This window comes from Gopherus flavomarginatus, chromosome 5 (genome assembly GCF_025201925.1).
Source record: "Gopherus flavomarginatus isolate rGopFla2 chromosome 5, rGopFla2.mat.asm, whole genome shotgun sequence".
NCBI lineage: Eukaryota > Metazoa > Chordata > Testudines > Testudinidae > Gopherus > Gopherus flavomarginatus.
In genome coordinates, this window is record NC_066621.1 from 136,715,637 (window position 1) to 136,737,312 (window position 21,676).

Consider the following 21,676-nt stretch of genomic DNA (forward strand, 5'->3'; position numbering starts at 1 on the left):
CCCTTGCCAACTTTATAGCATTGCCGTAACTCTCTCCTGTTCTGCAGCTTGCAAACAGCACGGGCATGTTGTTTGATATGTCTCTTTAATCAAGGGTCTTCCAAAATAAAGTAGACAGAAATTAAACTGGTCTGTGTATGTATCTGATTTTATCAAACACAAAGGCCATAGAAAACAGGACATGGGAAAATTTTCCCAGTGAAGCTGGCCGTGAACACTCAGCAGATAAAGCAGAGAGAGATCAGAGACTAAAACATGCATGATGTTCTTTCTCTTTGCAGGGGGAATGGTGCTGGTATAGTGTCCTGAGAGTGGGGTTCTTCACTCCTGGAAGAGCCTGGTGCAGTCAAGTGCCTCTGACACATCTACATAATCCTGCCCAACCGTCAGCTGCTCTAGTGTCTCTTTAATCTCACCTCATTTGCTCTATATGCTCTTCCTAATCTTCTCACTGAGCATTGGCCTGTGAGTTCAATCCTTGAGGGAGCCATTTAGGGATCTGGGGCTAAAATAAAATAGTTGGAGATTGGTCCTGCTTTGAGCAGGGGGTTGGACTAGATGACCTCCTGAGGTCCCTTCCAACCCTGGTGTTCTATGATAATGCTGTCTCTGGCCTCTGATACTGAATTATTATCCATATGCATGGTGTGCTGCGCTCACACTGTTGAAATTAGTGCAGTAGTCTATCCTTCATATCCAATGCAGGATTGGGGCCTGTGTCTCTTTTTCCCACTGTTGGCTTTGTAAATTCTATCATATTGTCCCTTCTGCCTGAAGCAGTCTTCCTGCCAAGTCTTCATCTGACAAGCAACCACCTTGCCTTCTCCTCCTTAAAACCCACCTCTTCCAAGCAAAACACTTACAAAAAATTGACTGATGGAATTTGCTGTAAGATGAGTTGTTATTTCTAATGAAATAATCTCCCTAGAGCAGGCTCAGCACATAAATTCCATGTGTCAGATTTCACTCAGAATTTTACTAAATCAGTAGAAAGCATAGGCACCAACTCTGTGGGTGCTCTGGGGCTGGAGCACTCATGGAAAAAAATAGTGGGTGCTCAGCACCCACTGGAAGCCCCAGGGATCCGCTCCTTCCACCCCTTGTGCCTCCCACCCGCTGGTGGTCCCTGACGATTGGGTCCTCCCCCTCCCTCCTAGCACTGCCCACCTGCCACAATCAGCAGTTCAGCGGCATGCAGGAGGCACTGTGAGGGAGGAGTGGAGGCAGAAAAAGGTAAGGGAGGGGGCAGAATGGGGTAAGAAGAGGCAGGGCAGGGGTGGGAAGAGTCAGGGTGTGGGCAGAGCAGAGGCGGGAGGAGGCGGGGTGTGGGTGGGGGTTTAGGGGAAGGAGTGGAGTGCGGGTGAGGCCTAGGGCAGAGCAGGGATCCAGCACCCTTGAGGAAATCACAAAGTTGGCACCTTTGGTAGAAAGGCAGGATTAACATCATAACTGAAGTTGTTTGAGTACTACAGCTATTCATTGCATAGACTTGAGCTGCTCCTCTTCTCTGCCAGAATCATAAGGAACAATCGTAGCTATCCTTAGTACATAGTCTTTACATACCATGTATGGAATGAAGTTTTTAAAGTTTGATCAACTGCAGGACAAGCTTGAAAATCATCCCACAATTTTGAAACATCTCTGTTTGTTTATTTTATAGTGTAGGGCAGGGAGGGTCTGGATTTCTGAGATGTTTCTAATGGGATGATGCCTCGGACTCATAACTATTTGAAGCCCCAAAGAACATAGAATATGACCAAGAGGACTGTGTGTGCGTGAGAGGGAGCTCAGGTCTTAGAATGACTCCATGCTTCAGAAATTTTTATGGTGACCCCTGGGAGAGGCTGAGTCATTGGATCATGACCTCTTTCTCCTTTGGGGCCTATTTATATTGGGTATCTGTGGCAGTATAACTGCATTGTATCCATTTGGTTTAGTTAATGTTACTGAAATCTGGTGGGATGATTCACACAACTGGAATGTTAAAAGCAATCGTTATAACCTATTTAGAAAGGCTCAAGTGGAAAAGGGGCAGGGGGACTGGCACTCTGTCAGAAATGGCATTGCCTGTTTCCAAGTCACCAGTAATGCTCAAGAAAACGATCTTGAATGCTTATAGATTAATGTGCTAAGATAAGGCACAAGATGGGGTACTATTTGGCGTGTGCTACAGCCCATGAAATCACACTAAGAAACAGGATGCACCTATCTACAATGTGTGGGGTGGGAAAAAACAGTTTGTGATCATGGGGGACTTCAGTTTTAGTGATTTATGCTGTGGAGGTTTCATGTGGCCAATACTAAAACATACTTGGAATTTCTAAATATAATAGATGACAATTTTCTAACTTAGGACATTTTGCAGCCAACACAGGGGAATTCTGTATTACAGCTTGTCTTGACAGATAAAGAGGAACTGATCATAGAACTAAAAATTAATGGTAGCTTAGGTACAAATCTGACTTGTTCACATTTATGTGCAAGCAGAATAAAGTCCAGAGCAGTCATATATATATATATAACAAAGCAAAAACAATTATGAGCCAAATCAGATGGGAGGAAAACTTTAAACAGAAAAATGTGAATGATAATTGGGAATCATTAAGAACGCAATCCTATATGCCCAAAAGCCACAATCAAGGAAGAAGACCATGCTGGTTGAAAACCTGACTGGTTTAGAGGGGAAGTGAAGGCAGCTGTAAAAATAAATAAATAAATACAAATAAATAATATGTAACAAATGGAAGAAAGGGAGAAGTTAATAGTAATAAATATAAATCAGAAGTTAGGAATTGTAGAAAATTGATAAGGGAAGCCAAAGGATACAAGGCGAGCTCTACGTCCAGCAGACTAAAGGACAATAAGGAAACATTTTAAAAAATATATTAGGAACAAAAAGAATCCTGACAGTGATATTGGTCCATTAGATAGAAATGGTATAACTTATTAATAATGCAGAAAAGGCAGAAGTGTTCGATAAATATTTCTCTACCATATTTTGGGGAAAAGAACGATTATATAGTCCACCATATGATGATGATAACATTCTTTCCATTCCACTAGTATCTCTGGGGGATGTTAAACAGAAGCAATTGAAGTTACACATTTTTAAATCAGCAGGTCCAGATAAGTTACATCCAAGAGTTTTACAAGAGCTGTCTGAGGATCTTGCTTTACTGTTAATGTTGATTTTCAATATGTCTCGGTCCACTGTGGAAGTTCAAGAAGATTGGAAAAAAGCTAATATTGTGCCAATATTTAAAAAGGGTAAACGGGATGACCCAGGTGATTATAGGCCTGTCAGTCTGATATCGACCCTGGGCAAGATAATAGAGTGGCTGATACAGGACTCAGTTAATAAAGAATTAAAGAAGAATGATGTATCGAATGCAAATCAACATACGTTTTTAGAAAATGGATCTTGTCAAACTAACCTGATATCTTTTTTTTGGTGAGATTACAAGTTTGACTGATAATGGCAATAGTGCTGACACAATATATTTACACTTCTATAAGGCATTTGATTTGTACTGCATGGCATTTTGATCAAAAAACTAGAATGATATAAAATTAACATGGCCACATTAAATGGATTATAAACTGGCTAGGTGATAGGTCTCAAAATATAACTGTAAATGGGGAATCTCCAATGGGTCATGCAGGGAGTGGTTCTTGGCCCTCTACTATTTAACCTTTTTATCAATGACCTGGAAGAAAACTTAAAATAATCACTAATGAAGTTTGCAGATGACCCCAAAACTGGGGGAGGGGTAAATAAGGAAAAGGATAGATGACTGATACAGAGAGATCTGGATTGCTTGGTAAACTGGGTGCAAGCAAATAGTACATGTTTCAATATTGCTAAATGTAAAGGTATACATCTAGGAACAAATAATGTAGGCCATACTCACAGGACCGGGGACTCTATTCTGGGAAGCAGTGACTCTGAAAAAGATGTAGGGGTCATGCTGGATAATCAGCTGAACATGAGCTCCAAGTGTGACTCTGCAAACAAAAGAGCTAATGTGATCTGGTGATGCATGAACAGGGGATGCTCCAGTAGGCGTAGAGAGGTTTTTTATCTCTGTATTTGGCACTAGTATGACTACTGCAGTAATACTGTGTCCAGTTCTAGTGTCCACAATTAAAGAAGTATCTACAAGGGGAAAAAATATTTAATAATGGGCTCTTCAATGTAGCAGAAGAAAGTATAACATGATCCAATGGCTGGAAGTGGAAGCTAGACAAATTCAGACTGGAAATAAGGTGTAAATTTTAAAAAATGAGAGTAATTAACCACTGGAACACTTCCCCAAGGGTTGTGATGGATTCTCCATCACTGACAACTTTTAAATCAAGATTGGATGTTTCTTCTTTAAGTGATGTCCCCATGGGTGCTCCACTGTAGGTGCGGCAGTGCCCCATGCCTGCGATCAGAGATCTTTAGCAGCAGTGCCCATCGGACCACACATGAGCAGCTTCCTCATCTCAAGAGTGAACGGGACATATATATAGCGTTGTGTGGTCCGACTAGCCTCCAGTTCCTTCTCTAAAGCCTTTGGTCTGAGACAGAATCGACAGCAGAGCCCACTTCTCCTTTTTGACTAGATAGTGCCTTACCTGTTAGTTTTAGTATAGTTAGTACTTCCTTCTTCTTCTTTCCTCTGTGTTAAAAAATGTTTTCACTTTACCCTGCTCATTACTTCATAGGTTAGATTTTCATTTCCTCACTTCCCGCCCTTCCCGATTGGGAAGCTTTTTCCTCACCCTTATGCCCAGATTAAGAGGTGTGTCTCTTGCTAACTCACTTTCCTGATAACAGATGGCCACCCACAGTATATTCACTGTCTAGCAGAAGGACATGTCTCACAAAAGTGTTCCCACCTCCATGACTTGACTGCCAAAGTTAGAAAAGACCTGGACATTCAGTTACAACTTCTGTTCATGGAGAAATAACTGCATCCACCATCGGACCAGGGCCTGGACTCTCCCCATATGCAACTTTCCTGCTTTGATGAGAAGAAATGGGCTCCCTCATCACCCTGTGAGGCACTGCCCACTAGAACACCATCCCCTGCAAGGTCAGTCACCTCGACATCACTGGACATGGGACATAGCTCCAGGGCCTGTTCGAATATCTCTAGTACAGGAACAAACAACAGTCTAAAGACCCTAACTGGCCAGACCTACAGCCCTTGACACCATCTCTCAGCTCTGGAGACCAAGAAAGACCAACTTTGGGCACTAAGGCACCAACAAAACTGTTGGCACCGATGAAGCGGTCGGCACCGAGCATGTCTTCAGCTCCACCTGCTGGCTGCTCAAGAGACTGTATCTCTTCCTCTGCACCGATTCATGCGGTGCAGATGATGTTCCTACCTCCTCCCCAGGGGTTCAGATACCCTAAAGAGCTACTTGTATCTGACATGCCTGAGTCACCACTGCTCAGACATGACTTCCCACCACTTCCACCCTCCCCTCTGGGCTCATGACATTCTTCCCTTTTCTCTTTGAGGACCGCAACCCCTTTCCCCAGTGACAAGGAGGAAGAAGAGGAGGAGTGTTCAAGACAGGTGCAAATGACTTCCTTTACATGTCCTCACTATTCACAATCCACTCCTGGACCAGAACCCTGGTATGAACCATTGTGGATGCAACCCCAAACGTTCCACTCCTTCCACATTGGCCATACTGGTTCCCCTGGCCCATGTACAGATCCCAGTTCAGGAAGCCACCCATGGTGCAAATCCAGAGACTTACACCTTTGCCTTCTCCACCATTTACTCTTCCACCAGAGACCAAGCCTCCCCTGGTAACAGATGAAGAGGAAGAACAGGAGGAGGAAGCTCCATTACATTTCTCCTCTTCTTCCCCTGATGAGGCTCTCATGACTCCTATTGCTGCTGATGACTTATGGTTATACAGTTACACATGTGATGTCTTCAGGTGGGGCTATGTACAATATATGTCCCTCACAGACACAACCTGCATAAACTCTTATCTGTGCCCATGAAGGTCAAGGACTTGCTACTGCGGTGAACACAACCCAAAAACATCTGTGTAGGGATTCCTTTCCTTCAACTGGCACCCGCCGACCATGATTCTAGCAACCAAAGCCTCCTTAATCGGTTGGGGAGTGCACCTTCACACTTAGACAGTGCAGGGCAGATGGTCCTTATCTGAACCCACCCTATACATCAACCTTCTAGAGCTATGAGCTCTCCACAATGCCTGCCAACATTTTCTCCCACTGATTTCACATTCCACCAAAGTCATGACGGATGGACAAATCATCTGCATGTTTTATATCAACAGGCAAGGTGGAGTGAAGTCCCACCTTTTTTGGATGCACTGAAATTATGGATCTGGTGTATCCAACACGACATTACTGTTGTCAGACGCTCCCGGTATGGTGCTCTGCTCTGTTCAATGTTTATATCAATCGGCTGCCTGTGTGCGTTCCCTCTGTGTGCTGCCCCAGCTCTGCTCAGATAGCTGACACAGCAGATCCCGAGAGAACCCTCAATGACCACAGACTCTACTAAGGTACGAAGGCACGTTGGCTAGGTTTATTGTCGAAGAGAAACACCGTCTCCAGCTCCTGGGCAAACAAAGTCCAAGGTGCTGCTAAGGTGCTGCTAGCCAGTACATATGTGCTCCCTGGCAATGGACTCAGCTCAGTCAGTGGCGGGACTTTCCACTGCCCCCTAGGCTGGACAAAGACACTGCCCCAGGGATGCATTCTTATACACAGGTACAAACAAGTTACACATCACTCCAGACATATTGAGGTGCAACCCCTCTACGTAGTAAGGTGCTGCCTCTCACCTTGTACATGTTGGTTTGAACAAAACAACTCTATCCATCATATTCCCCTTTTGCCCCTGTCATTGGGATGGGTCAGCCTGTTCCTTGTTATCTGTGTGGAGTGTACAGGTATGCGAATGTTCTGATATCTGGTGTCCAGTACCTTTTAGGTATGTATCTTCTTGCAGCATCAGCCCTTTCCTTGCCAGCTTCTGTGAGCAGGGCCTGCCTCTGGCTCACAGCTTAACTTTGCTTTATGTTAACAAGGCCTTGACCATTACTTTAGTTCAGGCCTTAGGCCTCAAACAAGGCCTCTGATACCAAGGTTTATATCTCAGGGCCTCCTCTTACTATAATTACCATCTCAGCCACATACATTCCTGGACACAAGGAAACAACACTGCAGACTCATTGAGCAGGAGATTCTTCAATCATGAGTGGAAACTGGATATGCAAATCCTTCAGTTTATCTTCCACCACTGGGGATTCCTCACCATAGATCTTTTTGCCACACTGCAAAATGCCCACTGCCCTCAATTCTGCTCCAGGGTGGGACTAGGACATGGATCTCTGGGAGAGACATTCCTCATCACAAGGGATGCGCCACTACTCTATGCCTTCCCTCCCTTCCCCCTTCTCTTTCAAGTGCTCCACAAGATACAGGAGCACTGAGCCCTTGTCATCCTTATAGCTCGGACATGGTCACAACACATCTGGTATACTTACCTCCTTCACATGACGATTTGGCCTCCGATCTCTTGCCATCTTAGTCCGTGACTCCTTTCACAGGATGCGGGTTGTATCATCCATCCCAATCCACAATTGCTCCACCTGAAAGCCTGGCTCCTTTATGATTCTGGGATTCGGAAATAACCTGTTCGTAAGCAAAGGGATACTCTTGAATAGCAGACGCGACATGACTAGATGCACTAACTTCCAAAATTGGACTAGATTCCAGTGCTGGTGCATCTCCCATCATGTCAACGCAATGAGTGCTCCATTACCACTTATCCTGGACTATATTTTACACCTTAAACAATTGGGATTACCCACTATCTCCATCTATGGGTATTTGGATGGCATCACAACCATCCATTGCCACATAGACAGCCACTTTGTCTGCATATACCCACTCACAAAAAGTTTCCTGAAAGGTCTCCAAAATCTTTACTCTCACATACAAGATCCAACCCTGGCCTGGGACCCTGGCCTTGTCTTACACTCTTTTACTAGATCTGTGTTTGAACCAATGGCAGTCTGCTCCTACTTCACTTATCTATGAAAACAGCATTTCTTGTTGCTATTACCTGTGTCCAATGGGCTGGTGAAATTGGAGGACTTATGGCATACTGCCCATATACACTTTTTTATAAAGACAAAGTTATGTTATGGCCACACCCCAAATTTTTTACCCAAGGTACCATCCTCTTTCCATCTTAATCAATCTATCCACCTGACTTGCTTCTTTCTGAAGCCTAATAGCAACCAACAGGAGGCACCACTGCACACCAGGACGTCAGATGAGCATTAGCTTCCTACCTTTCCAAAAATTGGAAGCTACACTTACTCCTTTCAATGGCCGAAAGATCTAAAGGCAGAGCCATCTCTAAGCAATGCCTTGCCAAGTGGATCTTGCAGTGTATACATCTATCCTGCCAACTACACAATGGAAAATCTCCTCCTGGAACTAGAGCACATTCCACTTGCCACATCCATTGCTTTTCTCAATAATGTCCTGACTGCTGACATTTGCAAAGTGGCCACACGGGCATGAGCGGGCACTTTTGCCCATCGCTATGCCATCACTCATGACGCCTCAGCAGATACTGTCCTAGGCCATGCTGTCCTATCATTGGCAGTAAATCCTGGGTTAGGGTTAGGGTTAGGGTTAGGGTTAGGGTTAGGGCCCAGCCTTCCAATTAGGGGCACTGCTTCCTAGTCACCTATTGGGCCCTCATTCGAAGAAGAGAAGGTCACTCACCCTGTGCAGTAACTGAGGTTCTTTTAGATGTGTGTCTCTATGGGTGCTGTACTACCTGTCCTCCCCTCTGCTTTGGAGCTGAAACATAAGCTTTGCAGCAGGAAGAAACTGGGGGAGGGTCAACCTGCCAAGCACTATATATATATGTCCTGCTATGATGTGAGATGGGGGAGGTGCGCATGTGCAGTGTAATGGCCACTGCTGCTGCTGATCTCCGATCCCAGGTGCAGGGGGTGCTCCTGCACCTACAGTGGAGCACCCATATTGAAACACACCTGAAGAACCTCAGGCCTTGGCTACACTCACACTTTACAGCGCTGCAACTGGGGTGTGAAAAAACACCCCCCTGAGCGCTGCAAGATACAGCGCTGTAAAGCGTCAGTGTAATCAGGGCAGCAGCGCTGGGAGCGCGGCTCCCAGCGCTGCATGCTACACCCGTAAGGGATGTGGTTTACATGCAGCGCTGGGAGAGCTCTCTCCCAGCGCTGCCGCTCTGACTGCACTCACACTTCAAAGCGCTGCCACAGCAGCGCTCCCGCAGCGCTGCCGGGGCAGCGCTTTGAAATTCCAAATGTAGCCATACCCTCAGTTACTGCACAGGATGAGTAACCTTCTCTTTTCTAAAAGCTCTGCTCTAGGAATTAATTTTGGGAAGTTCTACGGCCTGTGTTATACCAGAGGCCAGACTAGACAATCCTAATCAGAGGTGTAGGGGAGGCATGCAGGGTCAAGTGCCCCTGATTGGCCCGCTGGGGGTGGGAAGAAGAGGAGCTCTGTCCTTCTCTCCCTGCACCTCTCCTCTGTCACGTTCAGCTGCTCTCCCTGGCAGCCGGGCAGGGAGTGGGATGGAGCCACTTCAGCCTGAGAGAGCCTTGCTGGGAGGCAGCAGCGGCCCGCTCCCTGCCAGGGCTCTGCTGCTGAGGACAGGAGTTCAGTGAGCCGGAACCCCCTGTCACCCACCTGGCATGCTCAGCCCCTGTTCCTGGCAACCAATGGAGGGGCAGTATGGGGAGGCACCAGTCATCTATGATCCTAATGGTCCCTTCTGGCCCTAGAATCTATGATTCAAGAATAAGCTGCACTCTTGCAGCTCCAGTTTCCTCCAGTTCAGTGTGTATACACTTGGAGTTTGCACTGGCAAGCTTTGATATAGCTGTGCCAGTACAAATATCTGCAGTCTGTCCCCCAGACAGGGCTTCTTGCTGGATAGCCAGTCACAGAACTAGTTGACATTTTTCAAACACTAAAGTAATTTTCTCTAAAAATGGCTTTTATTTAACTTTTTTTTTTTTTGGTGGAAAATTGTTGACTTTATAAAAATGTTCTTTTCTCATGATATTTGTTTTCTCAAACAATGATTGAAAACCACTATCAAAATTCTTTCATTTGTTCTAGCCCTAGTTTCAACCAACATTTTGATGAAAATGATTGCAAAACATTCATGACAAAAAGGCCCATTTTTCACCCTGTGAAATGAGAACAGCTTCAATAGTTTTCTTTGCCAGAGGATGTTGTGACAGTGAAGGCTATAACAGGGTTCAAAAAAGAACTTGATGAATTCATGGAGAATAGGTCCATCAATGGCTATTAGCCAGAATGAGCATGGATGGTGTCCCTAGCCTCTGTTTGCCAGAAACTGGGAATGGGCAACAGGGGATGAATCACTTGATGATAACCTGTCTGCTCATTCCCTCTGGGGCACCTGGCGTTGGCCACTGTCAGAAGACAGGATACTGGGCTAGATAGACCTTTGGTCTGACCCAATATGACCGTTCTTATGTTTTATATTCTTCTGTTTTCCTGAGAGGGAAAAATCACATTTTGTCCATCTCTGTTCACAGTTAATAAAGGTAAAAATCCTTGATTAGGCTTGTACAATTCAAGGGTGACATATTTGCTAGACCTAATATTGATGACTTTATATCTATGAGTCAGAAAATGCCATGCGATAATATTCTCTCTCTCTTTGCTATTTCTAGGTGCTAAAACTGCTTTCAAAATGGTGGCAGGGAGGTAAGTGACAACTCTTTGATAGCAGGAATAGACTGGATTTTTTCACTTGCCCCAGGCAGCTGCTTGTGAAAGAATAATGGAAGGAGTACAAATGAAGACACCCTTTACCATACTTGGAAATGTTTGATTAATCACATGGACTGTGGGTGAAGCACTGTTAATAAATCATGTAGGGTTACTAAATATAACCAGGGATGGCTACTGAATAACTCAGCATGTGTGTAGCGGTTACATTGCTACTTCCCTAGGTAATATTTTACTTTTCTATTTGCATTCATGCTGTACTCACATGATATTATATTGTGGAGTAAAAGTTCTTTTCAGGTTGGAAAATAATGGCCCAGCTTAACAAAAATTTAAATTTGATATAAATCCTTCGAATAATCTTTAGTTCCCATCCACTACCCACTTGCTGTAACCTATGATGCTGTAATTCTACAAGGGGACATTGATAAGTATATTCATTCAAACTTTGTTCTCTGGAGTGAATCTGGTGCTTGTGAAAAGGATGAGGGCCACAGCACTGGGGACTAATGCCCTCATCTTACCAGTGAAACAGGTATGCAGGGGGGCGGGGGCAGTGCAATTATTCCCTCAGTCTGGGTTGCCCACAGTCCCTTATCTTTTCATTTCTGTACAGCAAGATCAGGAGTTGCTGAGTGCTGCAAAAAGCATCAAAAAATACCCCTGGCAAAGGTAGGTGAGTGCTGCTTATTGTTATGATTATTTATTGATAATCATGATACCAGGAGGAGGAGTGGGATAGGGATGCTAAGGAAACAGTTCCTTATTTTTGAAATACAGTGTTGGCCACTCAATGTGACCTGGTGTGATCTCTGCTAGAAATGTGTGATTCAGGCCTTGATCCAACAAAGCGCATAAGTACATGTTGGCACAGCACATGCTTAAGTACTTTGCAGGATCAGGACTTTGGTTTCCATGATCAATCAAAGGAAATCCAGCCCACTCCTCTGCAGATATGGATGCCACCTGGGCATCAGAACTGATGTAGTTCTACTGTGCGAAACAGGAGGCTGTATCACATGAGCCAATCCCTCTTCCACTTTGGTTTCCCCTTTCCCCTCCTGTAGGCCTGAGGTCAGTCTTCCATGTACAGCACAGAACAGTAACCATCCATTCATGGGCTGTTACTTTTCCACTCTCAACTAACCTTATTGAACCATTTACATTGACAATGTTTAGTATTGGCTTCTCTTATCTCACTGAACTTTGCTAGCTATGGCTAAATTTTCAGAGATTAGTTCTCTTGGCCCCACAGTGTCTGAGATTGGAAAAATTACCGGCACAAGCACCCACCGCTATTAAAGCCACTCTTCCCTCTCCCCCCAAATTAAAATAATTGGAAAACAAACCAGCCCAAACCCCAGAAAATATTCAAAGTATCAAAACTGATGAACAATTAACTGATGGTAAAATTAAGTTTGCATTTTCTAGTTCAGAAGGGGCACTGGAGCAAAGCTCCTGTGTTTTTCCTGATTAAGCATCTGATATCAGTGTTGTTATCTTTGATACAGTCTGTTTGATCAGCCAAAACAGTCCAGGTTTAATTCGGGTTATGTTTGTTGGTTTGGAGGACTGTATCTCAGAAATGAGATACAAAACTAACAACCTCTAAGTCATAAACATGAATGTTGTCCAGATAGGAAATGACTGGCAGTTCTTGTTACCTGATGGCTCAGGGGCCTATGTGAAAAGAGCTGATGGTCTCACTCCAGTTCCTACTGGACAGGTGTGCCTGTCACAGTAGAACCCACCAGCATTGCCGCCCGCGCTGGCCCTTTCAGCAGAAAGGCAAAGGAATGGAGGATGGTCAACCAACTGCCTAGAGTCCTAGAAATGGTTCCTCCTAGCCCTGGTCTGAGTAAAGCAGTGAAGTGGTAGGAGGAGTAGTGGATATGTAGAGGGTGGCCTCTGTTGCTGCTCCTGTTTTCTCATTAATCACAGAACCCAACCCTGTGGTGACCTTTCTGGTTACTCGACAGCCAATCGTACCAAATCTCTGAGGTTTTTGAGATGATGTTACAATATGCTTTTGCAATAAGAAGACATACCCCATTAAAACCTCCACTGACATCTCATTTAAAATTCCTATGGTATCACTTGGACTGCTCGCTATCACTTTCCCCACAGGGAATTCCTTTTGATGGACGTGCACAATTGGTCCTGCAGAAGCTGCTCTGGTGAGGTTGCCTGTGATCAAACATTGTGTAATGGATCTCTTAGCTGGCTTGCCTAAATTCAGGCATAAATTTTACATATGGAAATGTAAATGTACAAGTCTCTCTGAACAGACCAGTCATAAGGGATATGATTTGGGAAGCACAGAACAGACAAAACAGGCATATTTGGTGGAGATATTGTGGAGTGTACTAAGCTGAGGGCCAACAGGGAGTGAGATCACAGCACAATTTACATTGTGGTCCTAGCCTACGTGACAAGGTGCTCCAAAATAACACTGATTGGAATGCCTTAAGCTTCAATGCACTTGCAATGCCCTGTGCTTATAAATGATAGGATATTTTACAAGCATTGGTTACAAGCTGATTTCAACCCTTGTGATAAGGAGCCAAATTTATCTCTAACGTAACTCCATTGACTTTTGATGAATTATACCTGGGATGAGGTAGACCCAAGTTCCTTAGCACAGATCCACCCAAACCAATGCAAACTTAATCAGTTTCTCTCCAGCGTGGTCTGCAATCTACCAGTGTTGTAGTTGTTGATCCTCTAAACCACTGATCCGCAAAACCCCATCCCATGATCTGCAGATTCATAGTTTATAACTCCAGATGAGACCACTGTAATCATCTAGTTTGACCTGCATAATACTGGCCAGAGAACTAGGAGATGGGGGAAAGCCGACTGCTGCAGAGGAGCATGTGGCTCGGACACAGACTTCTCTTGGGGGAGAGTCTGATGATAGGGAATCTCCAGGTTATAGTCAGGAACAGAGGACGGAAGAGGATAATGTAAGGGCCGGATCAGATGATAAACAGTCACATAAAAAAGAATCTAGCACATCAGAAAAGGGCAGATAAATAAACAGGGACAAGTTTTTAAAGTGCTCGTACACAAATGCTAGAAGTCTAAATAATAAGATGGGTGAACTAGAGTGCCTTGTGATAAAGGAGGGTATTGATATAATAGGCATCACAGAAACCTGATGGACTGAGAGCAATCAATGGGATACAATCATTCCGGGGTACAAAATATATCGGAAGGACAGAACAGGTCGTGCAGGGGGAGGAGTGGCACTATATGTGAAAGAAAATGTAGATTCAAATGGAGTAAAAATCTTAAGCGAATCCACATGTTCTATAGAAGTGCTATGGATAGAAATTTCATGCTCTAATAAAAATATAACATTAGGGATCTATTATCGACCACCTGACCAGGACAATAATAGTGATGATGAAATGCTAAGGGAAATTAGAGAGGCTATCAAAATTAAGAACCCAGTAATAGTGGAGGATTTCAATTATCCCCATATTGACTGGGAACATTTCACTTCAGGACAAAATGCAGAGATAAAATTTCTCGATACTTTAAATGACTACTTCATGGAGCAGCTGGTATGGGAACTCACAAGGGGAGAGGCAACTCTAGATTTAAACCTGAGTGGAGCACAGGAGCTGGTCCAATAGGTAACTATAGCAGGACCGCTTGGAAATAGTGACCATAATACAATAGCATTCAACATCCCTGTGGGGGAAGAACACCTCAACAGCCCAACACTGTGGCATTTAATTTCAAAAGAGGGAATTATACAAAAATGAGGGGGTTAGTTAAACAAAAGTTAAAAGGTACAGTGATTAAACTGAAATCCCTGCAGGTTGCATGGGCCCTTTTTAAAGACACCATAATAGAGGCCCAACTTCAATGTATACCCCAAATTAAGAAACACAGTAAAAGAACTAAAAAAGAGCCACTGTGGCTTAACAACCACGTAAAAGAAGCAGTGAGAGATAAAAAGACTTCCTTTAAAAAGTGGAAGTCAAATCCTAGTGAGGCAAATAGAAAGGAGCACAAACACTGCCAGTTTAAGTGCAAGAGTGTAATAAGAAAAGCCAAAGAGGAGTTTGAAGAATGGCTAGCCAAAAACTCCAAAGATAATAACAAAATGTTTTTTAAGTACATCAGAAGCAGGAAGCCTGCTAAACAACCAGTGGGGCCCCTTGACGATCGAAATACAAAAGAAGTGCTTAAAGACGATGAAGTCATTGCGGAGAAACTAAATGGATTCTTTGCTTCAGTCTTCACGGCTGAGGATATTAGGGAGATTCCCAAACCTGAACCGGTTTTTGTAGGTGACAAATCTGAGGAACTGTCACAGATTGAAGTGTCACTAGAGGAAGTTTTGGAATTAATTGATAAACTAAACATTAACAAGTCACCGGGACCAGATGGCATTCACCCAAGAGTTCTGAAAGAACTCAAATGTGAAGTTGCGGAACTATTAACTAAGGTTTGTAACCTGTCCTTTAAATCGGCTTCGGTACCCAATGACTAGAAGTTAGCTAATATAACGCCAATATTTAAAAAGGGCTCTAGAGGTGATCCCAGCAATTACAGACCGGTAAGTCTAATGTCAGTACTGGGCAAATTAGTCGAAACAATAGTTAAGAATAAAATTGTCAGACACATAGAAAAACATAAACTGTTGAGCAATAGTCAACATGGTTACTGTTTCTTACTAATCTATTAGAGTTCTTTGAAGGGGTCAGCGAACATGTGGACAAGGGGGATCCAGTGGACATAGTGTACTTAGATTTCCAGAAAGCCTTTGACAAAGTCCCTCAGCAAAGGCTCTTATGTAAATTAAGCTGTCATGGGATAAAAGGGAAGGTCCTTTCATGGATTGAGAACTGGTTAAAAGACAGGGAACAAAGGGTAGGAATTAATGGTAAATTCTCAGAATGGAGAAGGGTAATTAGTGGTGTTCCCCAAGGGTCAGTCCTAGGACCAATCCTATTCAATTTATTCATAAATTATCTGGAGAAAGGGGTAAACAGTGAGGTGGCAAAGTTTGAAGATGATACTAAACTACTCAAGATAGTTAAGACCAAAGCAGATTGTGAAGAACTTCAAAAAGATCTCACAAAACTAAGTGATTGGGCAACAAAATGGCACATGAAATTTAATGTGGATAAATGTAAAGTAATGCACACTGGAAAAAATAACCCCAACTATACATACAATATGATGGGGCTAATGTAGCTACAACGAGTCAGGAAAAAGATCTTGGCGTCATCGTGGATAGTTCTCTGAAGATATCCACGCAGTGCGCAGAGGCGGTCAAAAAAGCAAACAGGATGTTAGGAATCATTAAAAAGGGGATAGAGAATAAGACTGAGAATATATTATTGCCCTTATATAAATCCATGGTACACCCACATCTTGAATACTGTGTACAGATGTGGTCTCCTCACCTCAAAAAAGATATTCTAGCACTAGAAAAGGTTCAGAAAAGGGCAACTAAAATGATTAGGGGTTTGGAGAGGGTCCCATACGAGGAAAGATTAAAGAGGCTAGGCCTCTTCAGCTTGGAAAAGAGGAGACTAAGGGGGGATATGATAGAGGTATATAAAGTCATGAGTGATGTGGAGAAAGTGGATAAGGAAAAGTTATTTACTTATTCCCATAATACAAGAACTAGGGGTCTCCAAATGAAATTAATAGGTAGCAGGTTTAAAACAAATAAAGGAAGTTCTTCTTCACACAGTGCACAGTCAACTTGTGGAACTCCTTACCTGAAGAAGTTGTGAAGGCTGGGACTATAACAATGTTTAAAAGGGAACTGGATAAATTCATGGTGGCTAAGTCCATAAATGGCTATTAGCCAGGAAGGATAAAGAATGGTGTCCTTAGCCTCTGTTCATCAGAGGGTGGAGATCGATGGCAGGAGAGAGATCACTTGATCATTGCCTGTTAGGTTCACTCCCTCTGGGGCACCTGGCATTGGCCACTGTCGGTAGACAGATACTGGGCTAGATGGACCTTTGGTCTGACCCGGTACGGCTGTTCTTATGTTCTTATGTTCTAATTGATACCTGTTTGAGCTAGAGCATAATTTTTAGAAAAGCATCCAATCTTGATTTTAAAATTGCCAGTGATGGAGAATCTACCACACTCCTTGGTAAACTGTTCCGATAGTTAATTACCCTCGTCGTTAAAAAACTGTGCTTTATTTCCTCTTCGAATTATGTCTAGCTTCAGCTTCTAGTCATTGCATCTTGTTATGCCTTGCTTTGTCTGCTGGACTGCAGAGCCCACTGTAGATGCTTATGGTCTGTGATTGAATCACCCCTTAGATTTTGCTTTGTTAAGCTAAATATATTGAGCTCCTTTAGTCTATCACTGTAAGGCAGGTTTTCCAATTCTTTAATTATCGTAGTTCTTCTCTGAACCCTCCCCAGTTTATCAACAGCCTTCTTGCATTGTGGACGCCAGAACTGGATGCAGTGATGTAGTGCTGTGTGTGTGCATGCGTGTGCACATCTGCACAAATTAACTCAAAGCCCCAGTTTCCAACAACAGAGCTGGACATTAGAACTGACTGGAAAAAAATGATTTTGAATTTTTTTGGTGGGGCAAAAAGGGGCACGTTTTTACTCACAGTACGTGATAGACCCAGGCCAGTTGGGAACAGCAGAACAGCAGAAGGCAGATATACTGGCCACTGGATTAACAGTTTTCTGTTCCCTGACTGACCAGAGCAGGGGCTGCTCCAGGCTAATGAGAACACCTGACTCTAATTAACCTGCAAAGAGTCAGGTGAGGCCATTAAGCTAATGTGACTGCCTGACTCTAATTAAAGCCCCACTGATACTATAAAAAGGGCTTACTTCAGTCAGGCAGGGGAGAGGAAGTGCAGCTGAAGGGCTGGTTAATGAAGACACTCTCAAACCATAGGTAAGGGAGCCCTAAGGTAAGGGTGAAGAAGGGAGAAGCAGGAGAGCTGTGGGGAAGTGGCCCAGGGAAATGTAGCAACTCTGGCAGTGAAAGGTTGGCTGCCAACAGCTGCTACCATTAGGGTCCCTGGGCTGGAACCCGGAGTAGAGGGCAGGCCCGGGTTCCCCCCAATCCACCACTACAGGAACATCTCCTGGGAGAGGAAGTCAGGCCCCTGTCAGGACAGGAGGCTAAACTGTTCTGAAATAAGCCCCCAGAGACAACAGAGACTGTAGGAGTTCTCTCACCAACTTCCTTGCTGGTCTATGATGAAAAGGGCTCAGTAGACTGTAACCCTGGCCCTAGAGAGAGAAGGGCTATGTGGAGGGTCACAGTGAGCCATTGAGGCTAGCATAAACCGCCTAGAAGCATAGGACCCATGGGAGCAAGGTCAGAGCTCTGCCACAACACACAAAATGACCTGCTAATCAGGGCATTATTGAGTTCCAACTGCATGTGGATATGCCAAAATGGCACTGTCAAAAACACTGTTCCTGCAGGAGAATACATGCCGATCTTGGAGCCCCTTTAGCGCTTCTGGTCTGACATAGCTGGTGTCCCGCTAGAGTCATGACCACAGCAGTGAGCAGGAGAGCTCTGCTCCAGAGCCCCCTCAGCTGCAGCATTCCCCGCCACCCCCAGCCAAACGTATAAACGTGTACACTTTACTCTAATCTCATCCTTGACTCGTTTTTTTCTGTGCCCTCCCTGAGTGCCCACTAGACTGAGGCTTTTTGTAGCCCCCTGTGCAGTAACTGACTGGAGGTGCTGCAGAATGCTACCATATAAATGCTGTGGGAAGTCAGAGCACCCACCAGGCCTTGCAGGGAGAGGAAGGACATAGGCTCTGCCAACATTGAAAAACTCATCCAGCAGATGGGGCTCCCTGCTCCCCAACAGAGTGGGCAGATTTTTGGGTGGGAGGCTGGCACCTGTGGAGCTCAGGAACTGCTTCCCTGGAGGGGCCTCCTTCCCATTCCTTCTCCCATAGACCTCCCATGTGAGAGGTCACCTCCTGGAACTCCAGAGTGCTCCCCTGTTCAGAGGCTGAGTTTCCTTGTGTTTATGAGCACCACTCAGCCACAGCCAATCCCTTCATATATAACTGTATCCACCACTGCTTTTAAGAGTTGGCAAGGATGAGCTGAGCGCTGTGCAAGGCTTAAGAACCAGGACCATAAGTAGGAAGGTCAGGGTGAATGGCAAGGGAAGAGGGGGTGGCATGCTTTGCCTGTAGTTGGGAAGGGAGTCTACTTTGAAATAGTTCTTGTGGGGGGACTCTCCCAAAATCTCCACTCCTCTGTGTGTGGATGTACCTGGGTGAGTTATGGAAGAGACCATCTCTTGCGGTTAATTAGTATTAATGTGGCTGCTCTATGTTCAACATCATCGTTGTTTTAAAAGGCCGGGCATCCAGGGATTTGCAGGGTGAAAGGCACTGGAATAGAGGTTTCAGGTCAATGTTCTGGTGCACTTCTTCATGGGATTATTTATTCACAATATTCTTGGAACCAATTCAATCTTTGTCTCTCCCTGCACATGTATAGTTCATGAAGTTTCCCCAGAGTACATAACCTCTGGAGGAAGGTGGAGTTAACAGGGTTAGCTTTAATATATTACGAACAGTATAATTTCCCAAGGACTGAAGCTGGCTTGTGCATGGAAAGGCTGAATTTTCCTCTTTGCCTTCTCTACAATTCCAACGTTTGATCAAAACAGTCAAAGCAGCAGACTCTGTGCAGATGGATTTCATTGCTGGAGCCATTGGAGGTAAATAAATAAGTAAAATAGTGTATGATGAAAGCTATGTTTCCTATTAATTTAAAGGCAGATCCTAATGCCACAAATGGCAATGCTATAGTTGAGGGTCTTTCAGTGATTTATTGAGAAATCTCTTTTTTTAAAAAAGTATTCTGTTAATTTAAAGAATCAGCAAACTTACAGAGCTGTTAATGAATATAGTTAAACATATGGTTAGCTAAGGTTATTGCTCTGCAACGCCCAGTCTAATTCCAAAAGTATTAAGCAAAACAACATGAAAACCCACACGTGGCAGCAGGAGACAACAAGATGGAACAAACTGAATGCAGATACTGGCAGACACTGCTGGTATGGTACAGCCTCCGTTATCTGATATCCAAGGCAGTCAGAGTAGGAAGAACTGAGGTCATTTCCAGTACAATTAATAGTGCAGAGAAATGACTGTTTCAATTAACAAGGTTTGGAGGAGTGACATTTGGATAACCTTAGGTTGATCTTTATTTGCAGTTTCATGGGTTATTACTACACAGACTTGTTGCATGGCAGAAGGTGATCTGGGAGCAAATATTTTCCAATTTTTTAAAAAAGGTACTGCTTAGTTTTAGATTTTTTAGGGGTGCTAGTTTTGCTGTACACAGAAAGCTAGTTTTGCTGTAAACAATGAAATTTTTACAGAAAGCTAGTTTTGCTGTAAACAATGAAATTTGGCAAGTGATCAGCAAAGAGTATGGTCTAATTACCTGGGAGATTTTGAAAGAGAAACATTAAATGGCTAAGATTGATCAGAACTGGAGAAATGCAGTGTAATCTTTGCTAGAGAGGGTCAGACAAATTTGGCATATGGCTGAGACATGCTACGAACAATTCCAACCAAAATTCCAGATCCCCTGAACTTTGGCAGCCCTTTGCTGGTCAGCTCAGGAGAGGCTCATTGCCCATGTAGAGATTTAAATAGGAGAACTTACTTAAGGTCTCCCTTTATGTAATGATTGGGAGGTACTCTGAGCCCTGTGGGACCTAGAATGACAGCAGGAGCAGGAGAGATGGATATAGTCCCTTCATTGTGGTTCCCTTCCCTTCTCTGCACTCAGTCATCTCAAACTGTGTGGTGGTTTTGGAGCCTGAGCACTGGAGGGATATGGTTGACAATGAGAAGTTGGGGCAAGGCTATGAAAGAGATTCTTTAAACCTTGGTACTGACTACCACATTGGGCAGCAACTGTGCAGTAAGTGCATTATGGGAATGGGAGGCATTCAATACTTGTTGGATCCTGCCCTACGTAGATGCATCGGGGAGAGGGCCGTCCCTCTGGGGTTGTAATCAGAAATACTTTTGCTTATTTTAAATGCACCACATTGCTATGCATACAGAATCCTCCTAGCTGCTACCTAAGGCAAACTGGCTGTTTTTCTATGATGTGAAATACCTATAGAAAGCAAGCTCCTCTGAGATATTTTGTCCAGTACCTAGAGAGTTTGAATGTAAGTCAGTGGGAATTTTGTCTGTGCAAGGATGTCAGGGACTGGCCCAATGTCCATCATTACCAGTCTGATGTGGGTGATGCCATTATCTCCTTGAGGGGTGTTTTCCAGATCAGAGATTTCTTGGAATACAAACATTTGTGGCTGACTTTCTCTGAGCCTTGGAGTTGGTGTATGGCTTGTGTTTGATTCTGACAAATGTTAGAGAGTTTAAGCAGGCTCATCTTGTGTATTTTCACATTTCCAAATATGTTGCAAACCCAGATGATTTGCATCAAACAACTAAAATGGCAACAGTGTTTCTGTTTAATTAACTGCATTCCTAAGACCTTGATGAGTTTTCACTTTTTGGAGAAAACACTACATGACTCCTATTAGAGAATAGCAAAGAGGTGCAGCCCTCTTAAAATCTTGGCTGATGTCTATGGTAAAATATTCAAGTTGATAAGTTATCTACAAGCACAAACATGCTCAGAACTGTTGTGCAGCTCCTCGCACGTGCACACACACACAACCTACTGCACAGCTCCTCCCACTGCTGTTGGTTCAGAGTATATCAAACTAGCTCAGAATCAAGGGAAGGTTTGAGTGCCCAGTGACACCGTATGAGACATACCTGAGAGAAATCAGAGGATGCACAGTACCAGCACTTGTGACACC

At 44.0% G+C, this 21,676-nt stretch overlaps 1 protein-coding gene across 1 annotated transcript in view; it reads left to right on the plus strand.

Annotated features, from left to right (window-relative positions):
• The first annotated feature begins 5,737 nt into the window (after positions 1-5,737).
• The window catches only part of SLC25A47 (solute carrier family 25 member 47), a 28,079-nt gene continuing 12,140 nt past the window's right edge, over positions 5,738-21,676 (plus strand). The window contains exons 1-2 of the mRNA XM_050956010.1: positions 5,738-5,956; positions 10,768-10,801. Of these exons, the coding sequence (XP_050811967.1) occupies positions 5,738-5,956; positions 10,768-10,801 (253 nt within the window). The remainder of the gene's footprint in view (positions 5,957-10,767; positions 10,802-21,676) is intronic.